General features: G+C 34.9%; 1 protein-coding gene across 2 annotated transcripts; it reads left to right on the top strand.

The window, feature by feature from the left end:
* Positions 1-1,891: 1,891 nt before the first annotated feature.
* Positions 1,892-17,516, top strand: LOC106063707 (uncharacterized). Of its 2 annotated transcripts, XM_056039021.1 has the most exons (6): positions 1,902-2,210; positions 7,358-7,478; positions 8,603-8,695; positions 11,339-12,144; positions 15,471-15,516; positions 16,877-17,516. In XM_056039021.1, the coding sequence occupies exons 1-6, from the start codon at positions 2,112-2,114 to the stop codon at positions 17,311-17,313; spliced, it is 1,602 nt and encodes a 533-aa protein (XP_055894996.1). In that variant the 5' UTR covers positions 1,902-2,111; the 3' UTR covers positions 17,314-17,516. The 2 variants fall into 2 exon arrangements, with proteins under 2 accessions (XP_055894997.1, XP_055894996.1); XM_056039022.1 differs by lacking the exon at positions 15,471-15,516 and having other exon boundaries at positions 1,892-2,210; positions 16,877-17,063.
* The last annotated feature ends 457 nt before the right edge of the window (positions 17,517-17,973 follow it).

The raw sequence follows: 17,973 nt of genomic DNA, 5'->3' as shown, positions 1-17,973 counted from the left end.
ATAAAGAAAATCAAAGCAAAAAATCAGTCATTCAAGTCCGTCTCCCCCCACCCCCTTCGGAGGAAGGGGGATTTCATTTCGGGGGGGGGGGTTGAACCCCAACCCCCCCACACCCCCTGGCTACGCCCATGATATATATATATATATATATATATATATATATATATATATATATATATATATATATATATATATATATATATATATATATATATATATATATAAATGGAGAATGAAGCCATTAAAAATTACAAGCAATCGTGTATTTATGACTAATTGAAAAATATGCATAAAACTTTCAGCTTTTCAAGTTATTAGTTTTTTAAACTAATTAAATCCTAAATGACATCAAATTATCCTTAAAGCCATAAAAAAATTGATTGTTCCAAATTTGTCTTCACCTAATAGAATTCTAGAATCATTGTTCCTACTTCAATAAAAATTAATTGTACACGTAGTAATCATGTAAACTTTGACCCAGACTTAGTGACCTATGGCTATAAACTATATCTACATATACGACCATACACACTACTATAATTTTGTTTTTGAACAAAAGTGCTTAATGGGTTTTTAATTATATATAAAAAACTAGAAAACTATCTATGTAAATGCTCTTTTTTTTAAGTTGGTAAATCAGATTTTGTTCTTATAAAAATCTGGCTATGTCTATCGCACTGTTACCAAAATTATGAGTAAGAAATATTTTGAACGTAGTGTTTATCTTTAGTGATGGTTTCTTTATACAGTAAACAAATTCACCGGAAGTCATTCTTCTAACACTACACTGCAACCAAGGACGCCTCGGTGTACGTGACTTATTTAATTGAATAATATAGGCGTGGTGCGCACAGTTGGCAGTCCTGTATATATATAGTCTATGCTTAAGACGCACAAAAGAGTATAAAATAATTAATTTTCTTTTTACTTTTTGAATTGAAATTAGTACAGTATATCAGTAAAATTAACAAGAAATAATCTTTGAGATTCTTTTAATTAAATAATACAATACAAAATGACAGTAATATAGAACAGAATACTGGATCTAGAATTATGGAAAACAATATTCTAGTTTGATGATATAGATCCAGACCGAACCATTCGCCCCTCCCCCCACCCACCCACCCACATATACCATGTTCTTTATCCTGACTTTTCACCACTACCTCTTCTCAATACTACACATTTTGAAGTACGAGTAGTCTTTAGGGAATTCCCGATGTGTAATGATAATAACTATCTACATTTCGGGTCTAAGAAAAAAGGAAAAATCCAAAGTTATTTGTGATTTTCCACAATAATTTTTTATACTGTTTACTTGTTACTATGTAGGTATTCTGCTTTGTACTCTTAAATATGGTATATGTTAGGTGAAAGTTACTAAAATTATTTTATTGATTTAGTTAAGCACACTGCTATTTTTTCTTGAGATGTTGATTGCATGTGTAGTTCAAATGTAACTATTTAACTTATCGGTGTATAGTTCGTTAAATGAGTCTAAGACTTTGTTTCATTTTCCTTTTTGATTTTACGTAGCGAGGAAATACTTAAAGACAATTCTTTTGCAATTTGATAATAAGGTACTGGTTTCAGATATGGTGTTGTTATTAAAATGGTCTTTAAAAAACACATCACGTTTTTAAATCACGGATTTATTTTTTAAGGCTTGTTTTGGTATTTTAAAGCACATAGAGTACAATGCGTTTGTAGAAAGAAAGACTCTAAAGTACTTCAAATAATTGAAAAACAAAAATGTTAAATGACCAAAAAATTGTTTTGAAAGATTTTTTTTTTTGAGAATCAACGATGCTGATGTCTAAAAGAGTTTTTTTTTTTTTAAATCATGTAAGTTTGACATGCAAAGTGATGCGTGATGTCAGCAGACGATATAAATCGAAAGATGGGTAGGGAACAGGGCAGCGCCAAGAGCAGTACGAAGGGGTACAACCAAGCCAGATACCTGTTGAAATTTTAGACACCGAGGCTCCGAAGAGGAGAAATGAAAATAGAAAAGTGTAATTACTTTAATTTAATTGGAAAATATCGATTTTTTGACATAAAGGCTGCCAACGATGGGTGATTCAATAATTGAGTTTTAAAGACTATCAAAGATGCGTCCTCATAAGCAGCAGCTAATTATAACTTTGAATCTTGAAGTGTTACAGAATGTTAGACATAATCTGCTGGCTCTGGAAGAGTCCATTAGAACTGTAAGTAGACATTTTTCTCAATCCTCTAGACAACTTCTATTAACATTCAATCTGTATTATTTTTTAAATTTTCACAAATATGCTATACGTACAATACAAACATCAATTTATGATAGCTTTTGTGCAATCGAAATCTGTTTTGGTTATTATAATAGTTCTCCATTGAGAAAAATGACTGATTACTAGTTATTGGTGCCACATACCGCCAATATATAGGGGTTGCACTGGCTGGTTTGAAGATCGTTGTCTAGGGGGTTGGCTTCCTTGAAAGCTGCTCCAAGCCCTAGTTCAGTCTATTGATGACAGGAACATCTTAACATGTAATACTGGAGCATTAACATCCACTCCAAAGATACAAAACTCGGAAATATAGTAAACTAAACATATATTACCCTCGGCCCGCGGGTCTTAATTTGCGTATCACTGTCGATATAGTCACTGAGAGTGTTTTGTAAACAATTAAACAAAATAATAATGTTATAAGTAAAGCGAATGCGGAATGCGTAAATGTAAAAAAAATGGTAAAAATAGTATAAATGGAGCTATCAAAATAGCTAATCGACTTAAATCCATTTTTTCGAATAAAAACATTTGCTTGTAGACCTACATATATTTGATTAAAATTTGAAATGAATAGACTTAATTTTGTATGTTCATGTGTGAAAGTATAAAGTAGATCTTGAGTTAGACATAGATCTAGAGCTAGACTAATCAAGAATTAAATAATAGCTTGGATAGGGTGAAGGCTAAAAATGTATTACAATGCTTTAGAAAAACACATTTGAATGTTAATTAGATTAAAATATGAAATGAATGGACTATAATTAGTATGTATAAAAGTATCTTAGCGAAGAGAAGTTCTATCATCTTAGAGTTGAATTAGAGTTTTAGACCTAGGAATAGAAAGATGGGTAACATTACGGTATTGTCTAATGAAAGAATGTACGTCAGGAATTCTAAATTCGCAGATATAAGAAACGAATTTAAGTAAAAAATGCTTCTGAAACACAAATTTGAAGGTTAATTTGATTTAATAATGAATATAATGGACTATATTTTGTAATTTCATGTGTCAAAAAGTAAGTATATGTGCAAAGTGTAGTTCTTAAAATTAGATCTAGATCATTTTGATCTTTTCTCATGTAAACTTGGTAAACATGGCCTAGATCGATGAAGTAATAATGCTTTCTTGAGTTGGTCAACTTATTCTTTGAGGGTCTTAAGTTTGTTGTAGGGCTACTATACATACATTACTGCTCCAGTTAGTACCCAAGAAACATTTCTGCCAAGTTTTATCAAGATTGGTCAAACGGTTTTGATTTCTATTCGGCACATACATACATACATACGACTTACATTCTACATTACAGTATAAGATAAAAAAAAAAAACTTTAATAAACTAGAAAGCATATCTACATAAGACATCAAGTAACTTCAACAAAAATAGTATATAGTCCAACAAGGACTATCGTTGATAGGAAAAAAAATTATCCTAATCTCCGACTCAGGGCCGGTTCTACAGATTGCGGAGCTCTATGCGATACTGATTGCGCGGGGCTCTGGGTAGGGATAGGATAATATGTGAAAATTAAGATTTTGTATCAGAAAATAAATTCGTTTTTGCATTTTATTTATACTTTACAAAGTACAAATTACTGTCAAATTTACTTTACGAGCCATCTACAGTAGATTGCAGTTTTCCAACAAAAAGCCGATAAACATTCAGATCTGCCTTTTAGATTTACCATCGAAAATACGAAAAACATGCATTTATGTAACCCAGCCGGACCAAGTAAAACAAAGGACGTTTGGGCCACGAGGCCTTCATCAGCTACAAAACAAACAAAAAAATAACAAACAATTAACACAAAATAGTCTTAAGTTAACTTATCTGTCCGATGTTGTTCACTATCGAAGCAGAAAAGAAATGAGCCACGCTGGTGTAAAGGCGCGGAAAATCGGAAGGGGGCGGAGATGTCAGGCAAAGATGAATGGGAAAAGGGGGTACCGTAGTGTTAGTGCCCATCGCATATTAAATAAAAGTGTGCTGGTTGTTGATCCCGTTAGGTTGGAGGGTGCCTGACATGTAAATAAGTTTGTTTTCGATCTGCAGACGAGTGTTTTTGTCATTGCATTGTTGTATAGCAGTGACGAGGAGGTCGGTGGTACCCCTATGATGTGTGTTATTAAAATGAATAGAGACGGGTTTAGCTGCATAGTTACGAATGCCTCTAAGGTGTTCTTGGAGTCGTGTTTTTAAGGTCCTGCCTGTGTTTCCAATATAGACAATCTGACACCTTGAGCATATTATAGCATATATGACTTATCTACTATTATAGTTAAATTTGTCACAGATCTTGATGATCATTTTAGGAATAGTGATGGTGGGGGTGGCGAGCGCGTGTTTGCAGGTCTGACAGTTATGTCGCTTACATTGCCAAGTGCCCTTGAAATAGATAAACTTATTGATGATAACCTACTTCCACGATCGGCCCACAAACTACGACTACATGATAGCGAATTAGGAAAACCATATTTCCACCTTTTACCTAAGATTCATAAACCTAACAACCACGGCAGACACATTGTCTCCACTTGTTTCTGCCCCACTGAACTTATCTCCCGCTTTCTGGACACAATCTTTCAACCTATAGTCGAAAAGTTACCTACGTTCATTAAAGATACCAACCACGCCCTGTCAACACTAGTAAAATTCATACTACAACCTGACAAAAAATACCTACTTTTCCTCCTAGATGTCAGCTCCCTTTACACTTCCATCCCACATGCTGACGGCCTTAAAGCCATCCGTTACTTTTTTGATATACCAGAAAACAAACACAAATCTATATCCACTGACATTCTAGTTCGCCTTACGGAGCTTGTACTAACTCTCAACTCCTTCGAAATAAATGGGTAATTTTTCGACCAAATCAGAGGAGTAGCCATGGGTACGGCATTTGGTCCAGCTTATGCTTGCCTATTCATGAGCTTCTTAGAACTCAACATTTGTTCATCCTACACGGGTCCCATGCCCGAATTTTATAGGAGATACATTGACGATGGCCTAGGCATAACATCTCAGACAGAGGATGAACTAATCAAATTTATTGAGTTCACTAACAACTTAAATCCCGCCATTCGTTTCACTTATACTATTTCCAGAACTAGAGTGAACTTCTTAGACATATAAATAAACATAACCCAAAATTCTCTGTCTATATCCTGACATTACAAAGATACTGACATCCATAGCTATCTCCTATACTCGTCATCCCATCCACCATCCTGTAAAGATTCTATCCCCAACTCCCTACTTCTACGTATCCGCCGCCTTTGCCAAGACGACAACGACTTCACTGAAAAAACCACTGAAATGCTAGAGTTTTTCTTGCGTCATGGCTACCCTCAAGCTGTTTTAGACAAATCCTTATCGCGAGTGGATAATCTCAAAAGAGAACAAGCTTTCAAGAAAAAAAACGAAATCTGGCAATGTAGAGGCCCAAATTGATATTAACCTACCACCCTAACAACGTGCAAGCTAAAAACATCTTTCTCAAAAACCTGAACATTCTCCTAGCCGATGAACATACTTGCGACGTCTTTTCATCCCCACCTCTTGTAGTATTCAGGCGAGACCAAAACCTATTAGTCACTAAACTCCACAACATTTCAAGTGAACCTGGCACTTGGCCATGTAGCGACATAACTGTCAGACCTGCAAGCCACCTCCACCATCACCTGTCCTAAAATGACCATCAAGATCAGTGGCAAATTTAACTGTAATAGTAGAGGAGTCATATATGCTTTAATATGCTCAAGGTGTCAAATGGTCTATATTGGAAACACAGGCAGGACCTTTCTGCCTCGATAGAGAACAACATCGGACAGATAAGTTAACTTAAGACTATTTTGTGTTAATTGTTTGTTATTTTTTGTTTGTTTTGTAGCTGATGAAGGCCTCGTGGCCCAAACGTCCTTTGTTTTACTTGGTCCGGCAGGGTTACATATATGCATGTTTTTCGTATTTTCTATACAGTCGTTTACCCATGCAGCAGTAAATCTTTGTTGTTGTTTTTTTGAGTCTTTAGATTTACCATCGACTAGCAAAAAAAATCGCTTTTGATTTTTTTTCAAGCGGTCGAGATAGATTTAGATCTATATTTGTATGCCAGTGACTATTAAAGTAAATTTACTTCCTATTTCGGTTAAAATTCGCCTTATTGTTACATTTTTATCGCGAGTAGGATTGACATTTTCCATATTGAATGACACCCCGAAATGACAATTTTGTCTATTTTTCAGAAGAATTTTATGATTTTTTAGAAGATTTTAATAATTTCAGAAGGTTTTCATTACTTTTTCGTATATTTTGAATTTTCAGGAGATTTCCAGGAGTTTCTGGAAAATCAGAAGGCCGCATTAACCCTCTAATAATAAGTTTAAATGGTTTAATTTAATAATTTACACATAGCGCGGGGCCTACAAAAGTGCGGGGCCCACTGCGGCCGCATAGGTTGCAGTGGCCCAAGGCTGGCCCTGCTCCGACTCTATTTCCGTACTCTCACTCTCTCAGAGTCTAGTCAACAACTCGCTCTGATTCCAATCACCAACTAAAAAATATCACTCGTCTCATCCATCCCTAAACACACGTGGACATGTTGACCAGAATCTCACCATCTCGTGCAAGCCATTGTAGTGTAAAACTATAAATTTAGTCCTACCATTACAATAACAAACACAGTTTGTAAAAATAGGCATGTTTTTTGGGTAATGTTTTCCTCCTACTTTACATTAGGGCCTATCACAACCTTACAAAATTTAAGTTATGAGAATAGCAGCATTTATGTTTAATATATGTATGTATCAAATTTGTTTCAGCACCTAGCTTCAGCTCTATATTTACTGTATTTCTTTGTTATTCATTAATTTCGTTGCACACATACAAACCAAAAAGATAACTTGCCAAACTTCAATATTTTCTAGAATAAGTTCATTAATATCCTATTTTATAGCTCTATATATCCATACTTGTTCTTCCGAAGAGAACCAAATTTTCTATCTATTTAACGCCAACACTACTACATTAAATTATTCTTAAAATTGTTGGATGTTATGAAAATTAATCTAGTTTCTTTGCCATTAGGTGTTAGGAAAAGGAGAAAAATGGTTGGACGACGACGACGACGCTATGACGTTTGTACAAATGAATCAATTTCTAGTGAATGAAAACTCTCGCTGTCTGCAAACTTGTCGAGACATCGCAAGTAGGTGATGCTAATTAGAATTAACTTATTAGACTAAAATATACGAATCTATCCAACTTTAATAAAACTATCTATGTATAATAAGATTGTACAGATTATTCTGCTCACTGACTCAAAACCTGTACTACAAAGCCCTGGACCATGACCCCCCAATTTCAACACTGCCATCATGGCTTCACACAAAATAAAGCAACGATTTCCCACCTCTGTAATAATGCAATGGGTACCAAGTCACATAGGTATGAATGACAACACTATTGCAGACTCCGTGGCTCACCCGGGGGGGGGGGGGGTAAACACCACCCACTGAGAAGGATTCGAGTTTTCATCATGCTCTGGCTATAATAAAAAAAAAATAGAAATGGAAAAGTGGGTTGAGTGCTGGGACAAATTCGAAAAAGCCCGTGGAGTCTTGGAGCGCATGAGGCACCCGACCGCACTTCACCGTGGTGGAAGATGCCCATGTCTTAGCAAGCTATTATAGCATAGGCTCCTGTTGGCTTATACTTCTCACGGCAATGGCCATATTTTGATTCACGGTGCCCCCCTCTGTTGGGAAAGAAGAGGAAACCGTGTCTCATATTCTGTTTGACTGCCTCAGACTTGCTGATCTCCGTCTCGCAGAACTGGGAAAACAAAAATTCGCGACCTGTATGGTGACATGAATGCACAACACAAAACAACAGGGTTTCTGTCCAGGGCTTTTGCTAGAGAGGATTTGAGCCTCTCAAGCCCTCACTCAAATGGATTTTTGATGATGATGATGATGACGCATAATAAAATGATATTTATCGCGAAAACTTAGCATTCGTTTAGTAAAATTTTATTATAGCTTTTATATAGCGCTACTTTCATGCTTATAGCATGCTCAGAGCGCTTTTGGTCCAATCTCTTTTGTGGACCAGTGGGGGGGGGGTATCTAGGAGTTGGTTTTCCGTGCTGCCTTTAGGCGCTTAGTAAACACAACTCTGCCCGAGTCGGGTGTCGAACCTCGAGCCCCTTTCTAGGTAGCCAAGCCAAGCCAAGTTAGCGCCTCTGGACCACGATTCCCACCCATCTGAACTGGCTGGGTAGACTCTGGATGCATGCACATATTAACATTGTTTTCAATGATAATATTGTAGGTGAAAAGGAGGTAGTTAACTCTTTGAATACAGATGCCAGTCAAAGCAAAGAAACATTGGCAACAACGTTAGCTTCCGCTTCGTATGCTAAAGGTATTACTTAATGTTACTCTTTTATATCATATTGTCTATTCTTCAATAAATAAAATGATTAGTTAATGAAAAAGAAATCAAATTATACACCATATTTAGAAAGTAGGTTTTAAGTTTTAATAATTTAAAAAAGAAATGAATTATTTAAACATATTGACAGTCTTTAAAAAAAAATAAGTGTGCAAAGTCGATAAAAGTTACTTGTTAATCGTTTCATCCTATGGCAAAGTACATTGCGTTTTCCCCGTGCCCACTCAGTGTATATCGTAGACACATGTAGATATTAACTTCCAAGATATTAATCTTTCATTAATATCTGTTGTAAAATGTATTATTGCTTATATTTAAAACAAATGCTTAAAAATATGACCTATATGAAAATGCACCAAACATCTTTTATTATAAAGACAAAGCGTGTTAATATTGTTGTAACCCTATTCGCGACGCAATAGGGTCAACTGTGTGTGATCAGCTGACATATGTGACACAGGCCAGTAATACAGTTTAGCGTGCAATATCGAAGGGCAAGGGACAGTACTGGCATGGACTTTGCACGTGAATAGGACCCGGGTTATGGTCATCTGATCATAAGCCAGAGTGGACCAGAGACACAGGTTGTGTAAGTCAGTGCAGCTCAAGACAGGACAGCGAGTAGACCGGGACTGTAGTCTGCCATAAAGTCAGTCCTGGTGGAGTCCTGAAGTGAATGTTCGAGTCCAGGAAGAGATAGAGACAGTAGAGTTTATTAGTTTAGTACAGAATATTTTTTTTTAGTGTTGATGTATTGCCAATTGTGTCATATTGGCTGTTTTAATTGACCATTAGTAAAGCACCAGATTAATTGGAGCTCTTGTTGTCAGGTTCATGATGTGTTAGATGTGCTGTGTTGTGTTTAGCAGTGTTTACAGACGGCCTGATTAGGAGAGAACGTAACACTATAAATAGAAATGAAACTTGACATTATAAATTACAACCAGAGCGGCAATGGCTGGCACATTTTTTCATTTTGTCTTGAACGTTGAGTGGGTTATATTCCTTGACTAGTCCATCACATTGAGTTTATTGATAGATAGGTGACCACAAGTCAGGTACTACAAACGTAGGTTTAACTCTTTTTCTCCGTAATTATTTGCCCACGTTCTGACATAATCTTTTATTTTTCACATCTGTAGGCCTACATTCTACCCTGTTATGAATGATTAAACTTTAATAACATTTTTATTTGTAATCACAAAACGTTACTTTTGGTATAGAATTAGAAGAAAATGCATGCTATTTTTATATAACACAAATATGAGTTTATAAAACCAAACGTCAATTTATTTAATGAGGTCCAAATTAGGGATGATATCGTTAATTACGAGGAAAAGAGTTAATGTCGGCATATTGACACTATCCAGAGGTCACACCTTACGAGGGAACTGAGTTTGTTTACTTGGTAGTAAATCTTTAGTAGTGGGCTGGATTTAGAGCCGCACCTCTATACTGGTAACCAGGTAAATCTTTATTGGTAGAGATGAACAACTTCCATCCCTTTTTTTTTGTCTAGTCCATCACATTGAGTTCATTGATAGACAGGTGATAGACAAGTGAGATACTATGGACGTAGTCACTATCTAGAAGTCACACGGGGAGACTAAGTTTGTTTCTTGGCAGTAAATCTTAATTAGGGGGCTGGACTTCAAAGTACACCCCAACAGGGGTAAGCGGACAATGAGTTAGTTTATTTAGAGAAAAATCTCATTCACTTGCCTGGAGGCCACACCTCTTTACGTGTGGCCAGTTACTTTGATATAAATCTCAATTAGTAAGCTAGACTAAAGATCACACACTTACACGAGTGACCCTTTGCTTCAAAAACACAAACCGCGAGATTTTATAGCCTAGTAAGCCAGTTACTAATTATTTTGTAGAAAAAAGTACAAGGCTCAGATTGTATGTATTAGCGTAAAAGACACTATACAAGCCAGATTGAACTTATTTGTGTGTGTATAGATATAAGCAGGTCCGGTCTTAGGCCACTGAAACCTATGCGGCCAAGGTGGGTTCCGCACTTTCATAGGCCCCGCGCGAATTTTAGGTGTAAATTTTTAAAATATACCATTTTTATTTATTATTAAAGGGTCTCTGGAATTCTCCGGAAATTGTAAAATATACGAAACCGTCATCAATACCTCATGAAATTATTAAAACTGATGCAAACCTACTTAAAAACAGACAAAATTGCCATTTTTGGGTGTCATTTAATATGGAAAACGCAAATCCTACCAGCAATAAAAAAACGGCATTGTCAGATTTCATTGAATAAAAATGTAACAATAAGGAGAATTTTAACCAAAACAAGAAGTTTTAATTTTAATTAACTTTAATAGTCACTGGCATACAAATATATATATTGACCTCTTAAAAAAGCACAATTAAAATTATTTTCTGAAAAAATAACAATAGGATCAGATTAATTTGAATTTGAGCCTTTAGTTGTATTCAGTTGCCTAAGAAAATGTTAATATTATAACCTACATTTTTTCTACCAAGTTTTAAATTAAAAAAACAAACAAACTATTGTTAAGACTTTGGCATTAATATTTTCATTAAAATTGCTTTTTCAGTTTTGTAAATTTTTCTTTTTAATTTTATCTTCAGAAGAAAGAACTAAATGCCACACTGACAATTCACAATTAGAGGTGGTGTACAAAACAATACCAATAACTACAGAAAATTGCTTTTTTGAACTGAAGGATAACTTAACAAGTTTGATAAAATCTCTTTCAAAGAAAATTAAATCTTTACAGAAGAAAAATACAGAACAAGATACTAAGATTAAAGAAATAGAGTGGAAACTAACACAGGCTGAAAATACAAATAAAGATCAAGAAAAGTACATGGATAAAATCATTGCCGAAGTCCAGTCCGTGGCAGAGAGTAAAACCAACTCCAAATTAAATGAATTTATTATTGAACTCCATAAGGCCAGTGAATTTATACAAAATGAAACCGATACGTTATCAGAGAAAGTTAAAAATTGTGAAGGCTGTAACGAAACAATCTTGAAAAGACAAGAAAATATTGAAAATAATTTTAGAGTCAACATTGATAGTATTACGAAAAAACTAGAGTGTTGTTTTGATTTGGTAGCAGAAAACAATAAGACAGCGATTGGTCAGCTTCAAGAAATGTCTGATCAATTGGTGAATCAAAAAGAGTTTGAAATTGCAGTAAAGAAAGAAATTAAGGAAACAAAAGAATTTCACTCTTTTCAAAAATCTGAGAATGTTATTTTCTCAACTGAATTAACTAAAATTAGTGAAACTCTTCATCGTGTTTCCAAAGATGTTGAAAAGATCAAAATGGACTTCGCAAGTCGTTCAGCTTCTGTAGTCCAGACTGAATCCTCTAAAGAAATGATCATGGAAAAGTTGCTAAATAAAGTTACAGATGTTGATGACAGGGTGAGTTTGATTATATATATATATATAACAATTGTAAAGGATTTGAGTTTCAATAGCTAATTATCGCTTAAGTGTCATGAATGTAAATAAAACAATATTACAAACTCAGAGGCGGCCCCCGTCGGAGACGGATCCTCGTTGGATCCGCCTATTCGAAAGGAATATTCAAGACGATATTTAATTTTATTTGTCAAACTGTCGTTCGGATTTATCGATGGTCCCTGGCTAAAACCCTGCCCGCTCCCATCCCCCGTCGTCCTGAGGAAGGTTTGGACTAGGAAGTAAACTATCTTCAACTCTAAAGGAACATCCGAAACATTAAAACAAACAACATACAACCCGGGACCGTCGAGATAATCAGTTCAGCACGCTAACCGCACTATCAGGCATTGCTCTTAACTTAATAACAAACTAGTTACAAACTAATAGACTATTATTGATAAAGAGATATATTACATTTTACGACATGTCATCTCTATCGGATATTTACAATATATCAGACGAACGATTTTAGATAATCTTTCAGCATTAATTTATCATGCTTGTATTTCGATGTCTCAGCACGGCTTTCAATAGAGATATTGGCATTTTCATTTAAACGGAACTAGAATAAGGATGTAGATCTACTTAAACTAAACTTCTGATTTAGCACTCTTAAGATCTATATCTACTAAATCTAGATCTACAATATAAATTGGGAATAATTTAGATATAATTTAGATTAGATTTATGAAAAAAAAGTCCCTAGATAATCTATGAATAGACTGAATGCAACATTAAATTTAAAAAAATAGTAGATTAGTTTCAGTATATCATAGCATTGCAATATTGATCAAGACGTTTGAAAATCAAAATCTACACTTTAAGTTTAGAAAATAAAATTCTATATCTTGTTGTAGTCTATATCTGTCTAAACTAGACCTAGAAATTCTAGATCTAGACTCTACAACGCTTTTAATTAGAATATTGTTACGTATTTCTGAATCTTCTGGCTAGATGTATTAGTTGGCACACTAATAATAAAAAAACAGCAAAGAACTTGACGACTAAGCTTTCAGTTTCATATAACTTTTCTGACTATTGACTCTAACAATTCGTTACTGTAACATGTAGCGTAGAAGACTGTACAATATCTGTCAGTTTACAGTTAGCTATACTTCGTTGCAATTCATCTCTTCACTTCGTTGCAATTCATCTCTTCTCAACTTGCATCGAGTCGTATTCCAGAGAACAGACCAACGACACACTTCCCAGTGTCGTTCCAGGGCTCCCAAAACTGAACCTAGTCGTACTCAAGTCTACCGAATCAGAGCCGCACACGTCTTACATCGACTGTATCGACTGTAACGGCTCAAGTCCACTGTTGTTCGCTGTATAGACTTTAACGACAGTAGTCCACTCCAGTTCACTCTACCCAAGTTAACTTGCATCGAGTCGTACACATCTCTCTTCTACTGTCTCGCACAGTAGACAACAGTACCGACGACTCATTCACGACTGTCTTTCACATTAACTCTCTGGCTTATATAGAGTCCCTAATCGCTTGTCCAAAGTTGCACAAACACGGCTAGTATCCTCTGGAATAACACGTGAGGAAACGTCACATCCTGTCTTTGTTTATACATGTAGATTCCAGAAAACATCGGCTGTAGTGTCATCTTGCCGGGGTCACAAGTTGTGACCTCTATCTGTCACTGGACATTGCTAGTACCTTCTGGAATAACACGTAAGGACACTCACATCCTGTCTTTGTTGATACATGTACATTCCAGAGAACACCCGCTGCTGTGTTATCTCGCCGAGGTCATACGTTGACCTCTACCTATCACTGTCATTTGTAACAATATAAATCCAGATCTAGTTTAAAAAATCTAGATTAGATCTAGATTAGATCTAAATCTAGCTATCATGCCTTTTTAAAATACAAGTCAGATATTTAGGTTTAATAAACACTACTATAACGATTGTTTTAGCATTTCTTTTAAAGAAATCATTCGATGTGATGTCAAAGGAAAATCAATGCGAGCCTAGTTAACGAGGGTTCATAGACATTGGTGCACCGAGTGGGTTCTTTTAACATTTCACTTAGAGAATTCATTCCATGTGACATTAAAGGAAAAAAATCCACTACGTCACACGGCCTAGTTAGACTAAAAATGTCTCCATCAATACGAGCCACTTATTGAGGGTTCATAGACATTGGTGCACCGAGTTTTTTTTAGCATTACATTTAAAGAATTCATTCATATAATTTGAAAGGAAAAAAATCCATTACGTCACAATGGGCTAGTAACAACAAATGTTTCTATTAACACGAGATATTTAAAGAGGGTTCATAGACTACAGTGCACAGAGTTGTAATAGAATTTGTTAAAGATATTATAATTTTAATTATATAATTAATTAATTATATAATTAGTATTGTAGTTTTTTTTATATAAACGTGACGGACAGACCGACCTACAAACAAAACGCAAAAAAATAAGTGGCTTTTATCCTGATGTGGGCACTAAACAAAAAGAAATAAAATCTGATTATTAAGAAATTGATTTAGCACCGTACAATACCGTGGCGTTAAGCAACTGCACGAAAGTCGCTGCATGAAAAGCCAATTAAAAAATGTGCGTGATATTTACATACAAAGTGCATTCTTAGCCTTTATAAACAAACAGAAATGTTTTCTTTTAATTTTAGCAACTAGTTGACCAGAAAAAACACCTTTAATTAATATTTACATTTGTTGTGAACATTTCTTTATTTTATAAATATATTTGACTTAGTGATACTGAAAATACACAAAAAATTGTATATCAACACATTGTTAACATAGTGTAACATTGCCTCCCTTACATTTACGTAATTGTTATAGAATTGGTGTATTTTTTTTATGAAAAAACCGCTTGCATAATTAATTTTATAAACTAAACGGTTTGCTTTTAGAAAACCAAAAGTAGCCGTTGCATCTTAATTTTTTAAGCCGCATCACATGGTGAAATCATATTTTTCATTTCTCTTCTAGTTTTCGAGATCTGAGTGTGACTGACGGACAGACGTACAGAAGGACATTTTGCATAAACCTAACAGTGGCTATTTCCCTTATGGGGGCTGCTAAGAAAACTATATATATTTAGAGAGAGAGAGAGAGGCTCGTTAATGTTGGCATCCACGTACTACCCAAGACAACGTCTTTTTTATGTCAAAAGTTCAGAAAATGAGGAGTTTGGAAAACTGTTATGCCATGAGAAAATTGTAATTATATGAAAAACATAAATAACATTTAAGTGGTACCTAGTTTTGGAATAATATATATATATATATATTGACAGATTACAAAGGAATTGGATACAATGTCTCAAGAGAAAAAGGAAATAAGTAAGCTATTTTTGTTTCATTTTAAGCGTTTTAATATTAATTTGTTCTGTCATTGCAAATTTATGTATGAGAATTAAAAGAATAACGCTGCGAAATACTACAAGATGTACTTCAAATGCTTAATAAAGGAACTTTGGAATGGTTACATAACAGCTCCTTCTATTAAGTATACTTCATTTAAAGGAAAATACTTTCAAGATCGTCTTGTTATCTTTCAGTCGCGTTTTTGTTATGGCAGAGATAAGATAAGATAAGAGATAAGATAAATTTATCGATCCAATCAAATAGAAATTCAGTTTGACTACAATTAACAATATTAGCGTAACTACTGTACAATAACAGTATAGATGCAAAATTCGAACAACATTCACACACGAAACACACACACATTCACAACCAGGGCCTTATGAATTTGACTTCTATGTACTTCTCGATGAAGACAGCTGATCTTGTAACACTCTGACCGCTGACCGACGGTGGGATATGTAATAGTAGACTAGTAGAGACTAACAAACACTTTCTTGTCTGTTTAAATGCTAACTTTATTCAAGTTAGATCGTCCATCTATATAGGCCTAAAAGGAATTCAATTATCCCCCCTATCTGTTAATTAGCACATTCTTGCAATATGCCAGCAATGTGGGTTACTGGGTTACAATAACAGGACGGGGCTGACAAGACAATAACATTCACTAACACAGGATAAAGGAGTTTTTAAATCTTTCTGTTTTAGTTCTATTGTAAAGGAGACGACCACTTCGTTCAGATCTTATATAACAGTGGTTTAATGTGTGCAGGTTGTCCTTAAGAATCGAGAGTGTTTTGGAAAGGCATCTTTCATGAAAAAGCTTTTCAAGAGACAATAGCTGTATTTGAGTGATATGGGATGCTTTTTTAATAAGTCTATTTAGTCTAAGTCCTTGTGCCACTGAAGTATTACGATACCAGCAGGGGATAACAAAGTTAATTAGACTGCTGTTGGTTGCTGTATAAAAAAGTTTAATAATTGTTTTGTCGATGTTAAATTTTCTTATCTTTCTGAGATAGAAGAGTGGCTGAATTAAATTAATCTTGAGTTTGTCTAACTTCCTAATGACAAAATAAGCTAAGAATCTGAAGCACTTTAAATGACTTGCAGAAGAGCTAAGGCTATTTACTGCAAAGTTGTCTCTGTTCAATCTTTTCGACTCTTAGCTTTAAAAAGGGCTGAACATTTAATAGTTATCAGCAGTGGTGAGTGCAGAGATGATCTCAGAATTTTCTGTGGTTTTTATAGAACAGCGTACTATTCAGTTTTACTTAAAAAAAAAAAATAATAATTTAAATCGATAATGATTTTGTTCAAATTATTTTTTTTCCAGATTCCAATAACGTCACTGAATCTTTTTGTGTTTACTGGGATGAGTTATTTGTAACAGATGCCAAGAAAGACCAGATTGTACAAAGTTTCAGTTATTCATACAGCCTACTCAATACACAGTTGCCTCACTATGACCAACTTACAGGTTTATACACAGCGCCATACGATGGAATATATATAGTCAGCGTAATGATAGAAAACAGAACTGTCATGAAGGTTCAATTTAATGTATGTTCTAAAGATCAGAGTGAAGAGAAGCTACATGCTGTATGTTTTGCTAAGGGAAAAAAGACGAGCCCTTCTGTTGCCTTTCCAGTCATACTAGTGAAAGATGAACAATTATATTTAAAATACTTTGAAGACTATGAAGGTTTAAAATTGGGCCGAAACACAACATTTTCTTGTATCCTTGTGAAGCAACTTAGATTCAACCTCTGAAAAGTGTAATAACAATTACCATTTAACCATAGTATATAGTAAACTTGTTATCATTTGTTTGTATACCTGGTATTTTATCATATTATATTTTGGTTATATTTTTAAGCAACACATTTTCCATTCAGAATCATTATATTAATCTTATAGCTAAATATCAACTATAACATAGCGTTACCTAATAAAATGAAACCATTATCTATGTATCTAGTTAGAATACAGAAGTGGAGTTGTGTGATTGTGTGGTTGTAGATATAAACATTGTTTTGGCTAAGTTTCCAGCTAATGCGGCAAGCGCAGAAGTGAAGTTACCCTTTTCAAAATATGTTGGTATGATGTAAGGTCATCTGTTTCTTGGCCTACGGTTAATGTGGCCAGCACAACGACCAACGCCTTCAATTTTTCCGCAACGAATTCCAGGTACCCATTAGAGCCAACTCTTAACTAGGATTTGAACCCGCGGGTTCGGAGGCAACTTGCCTTGCCACTCGGCCACCGCGCCCCCGGCAAGCGCAGAAGCGTGACCTAAAATAGATTATAAGCAGGTCATCATTCATTGAAGATATTTGGTTACATTAATTATAGCTTTGCTTTAAAAAAATATTCAAGACGCTGTTGACATATTTGTGAGAATGTATAGAATTATACTGGAAAGACGACAAT

Source organism: Biomphalaria glabrata, chromosome 8, assembly GCF_947242115.1.
Source record: "Biomphalaria glabrata chromosome 8, xgBioGlab47.1, whole genome shotgun sequence".
Lineage (NCBI taxonomy): Eukaryota > Metazoa > Mollusca > Gastropoda > Planorbidae > Biomphalaria > Biomphalaria glabrata.
This window is presented reverse-complemented; position numbering and strand designations above follow the sequence as displayed.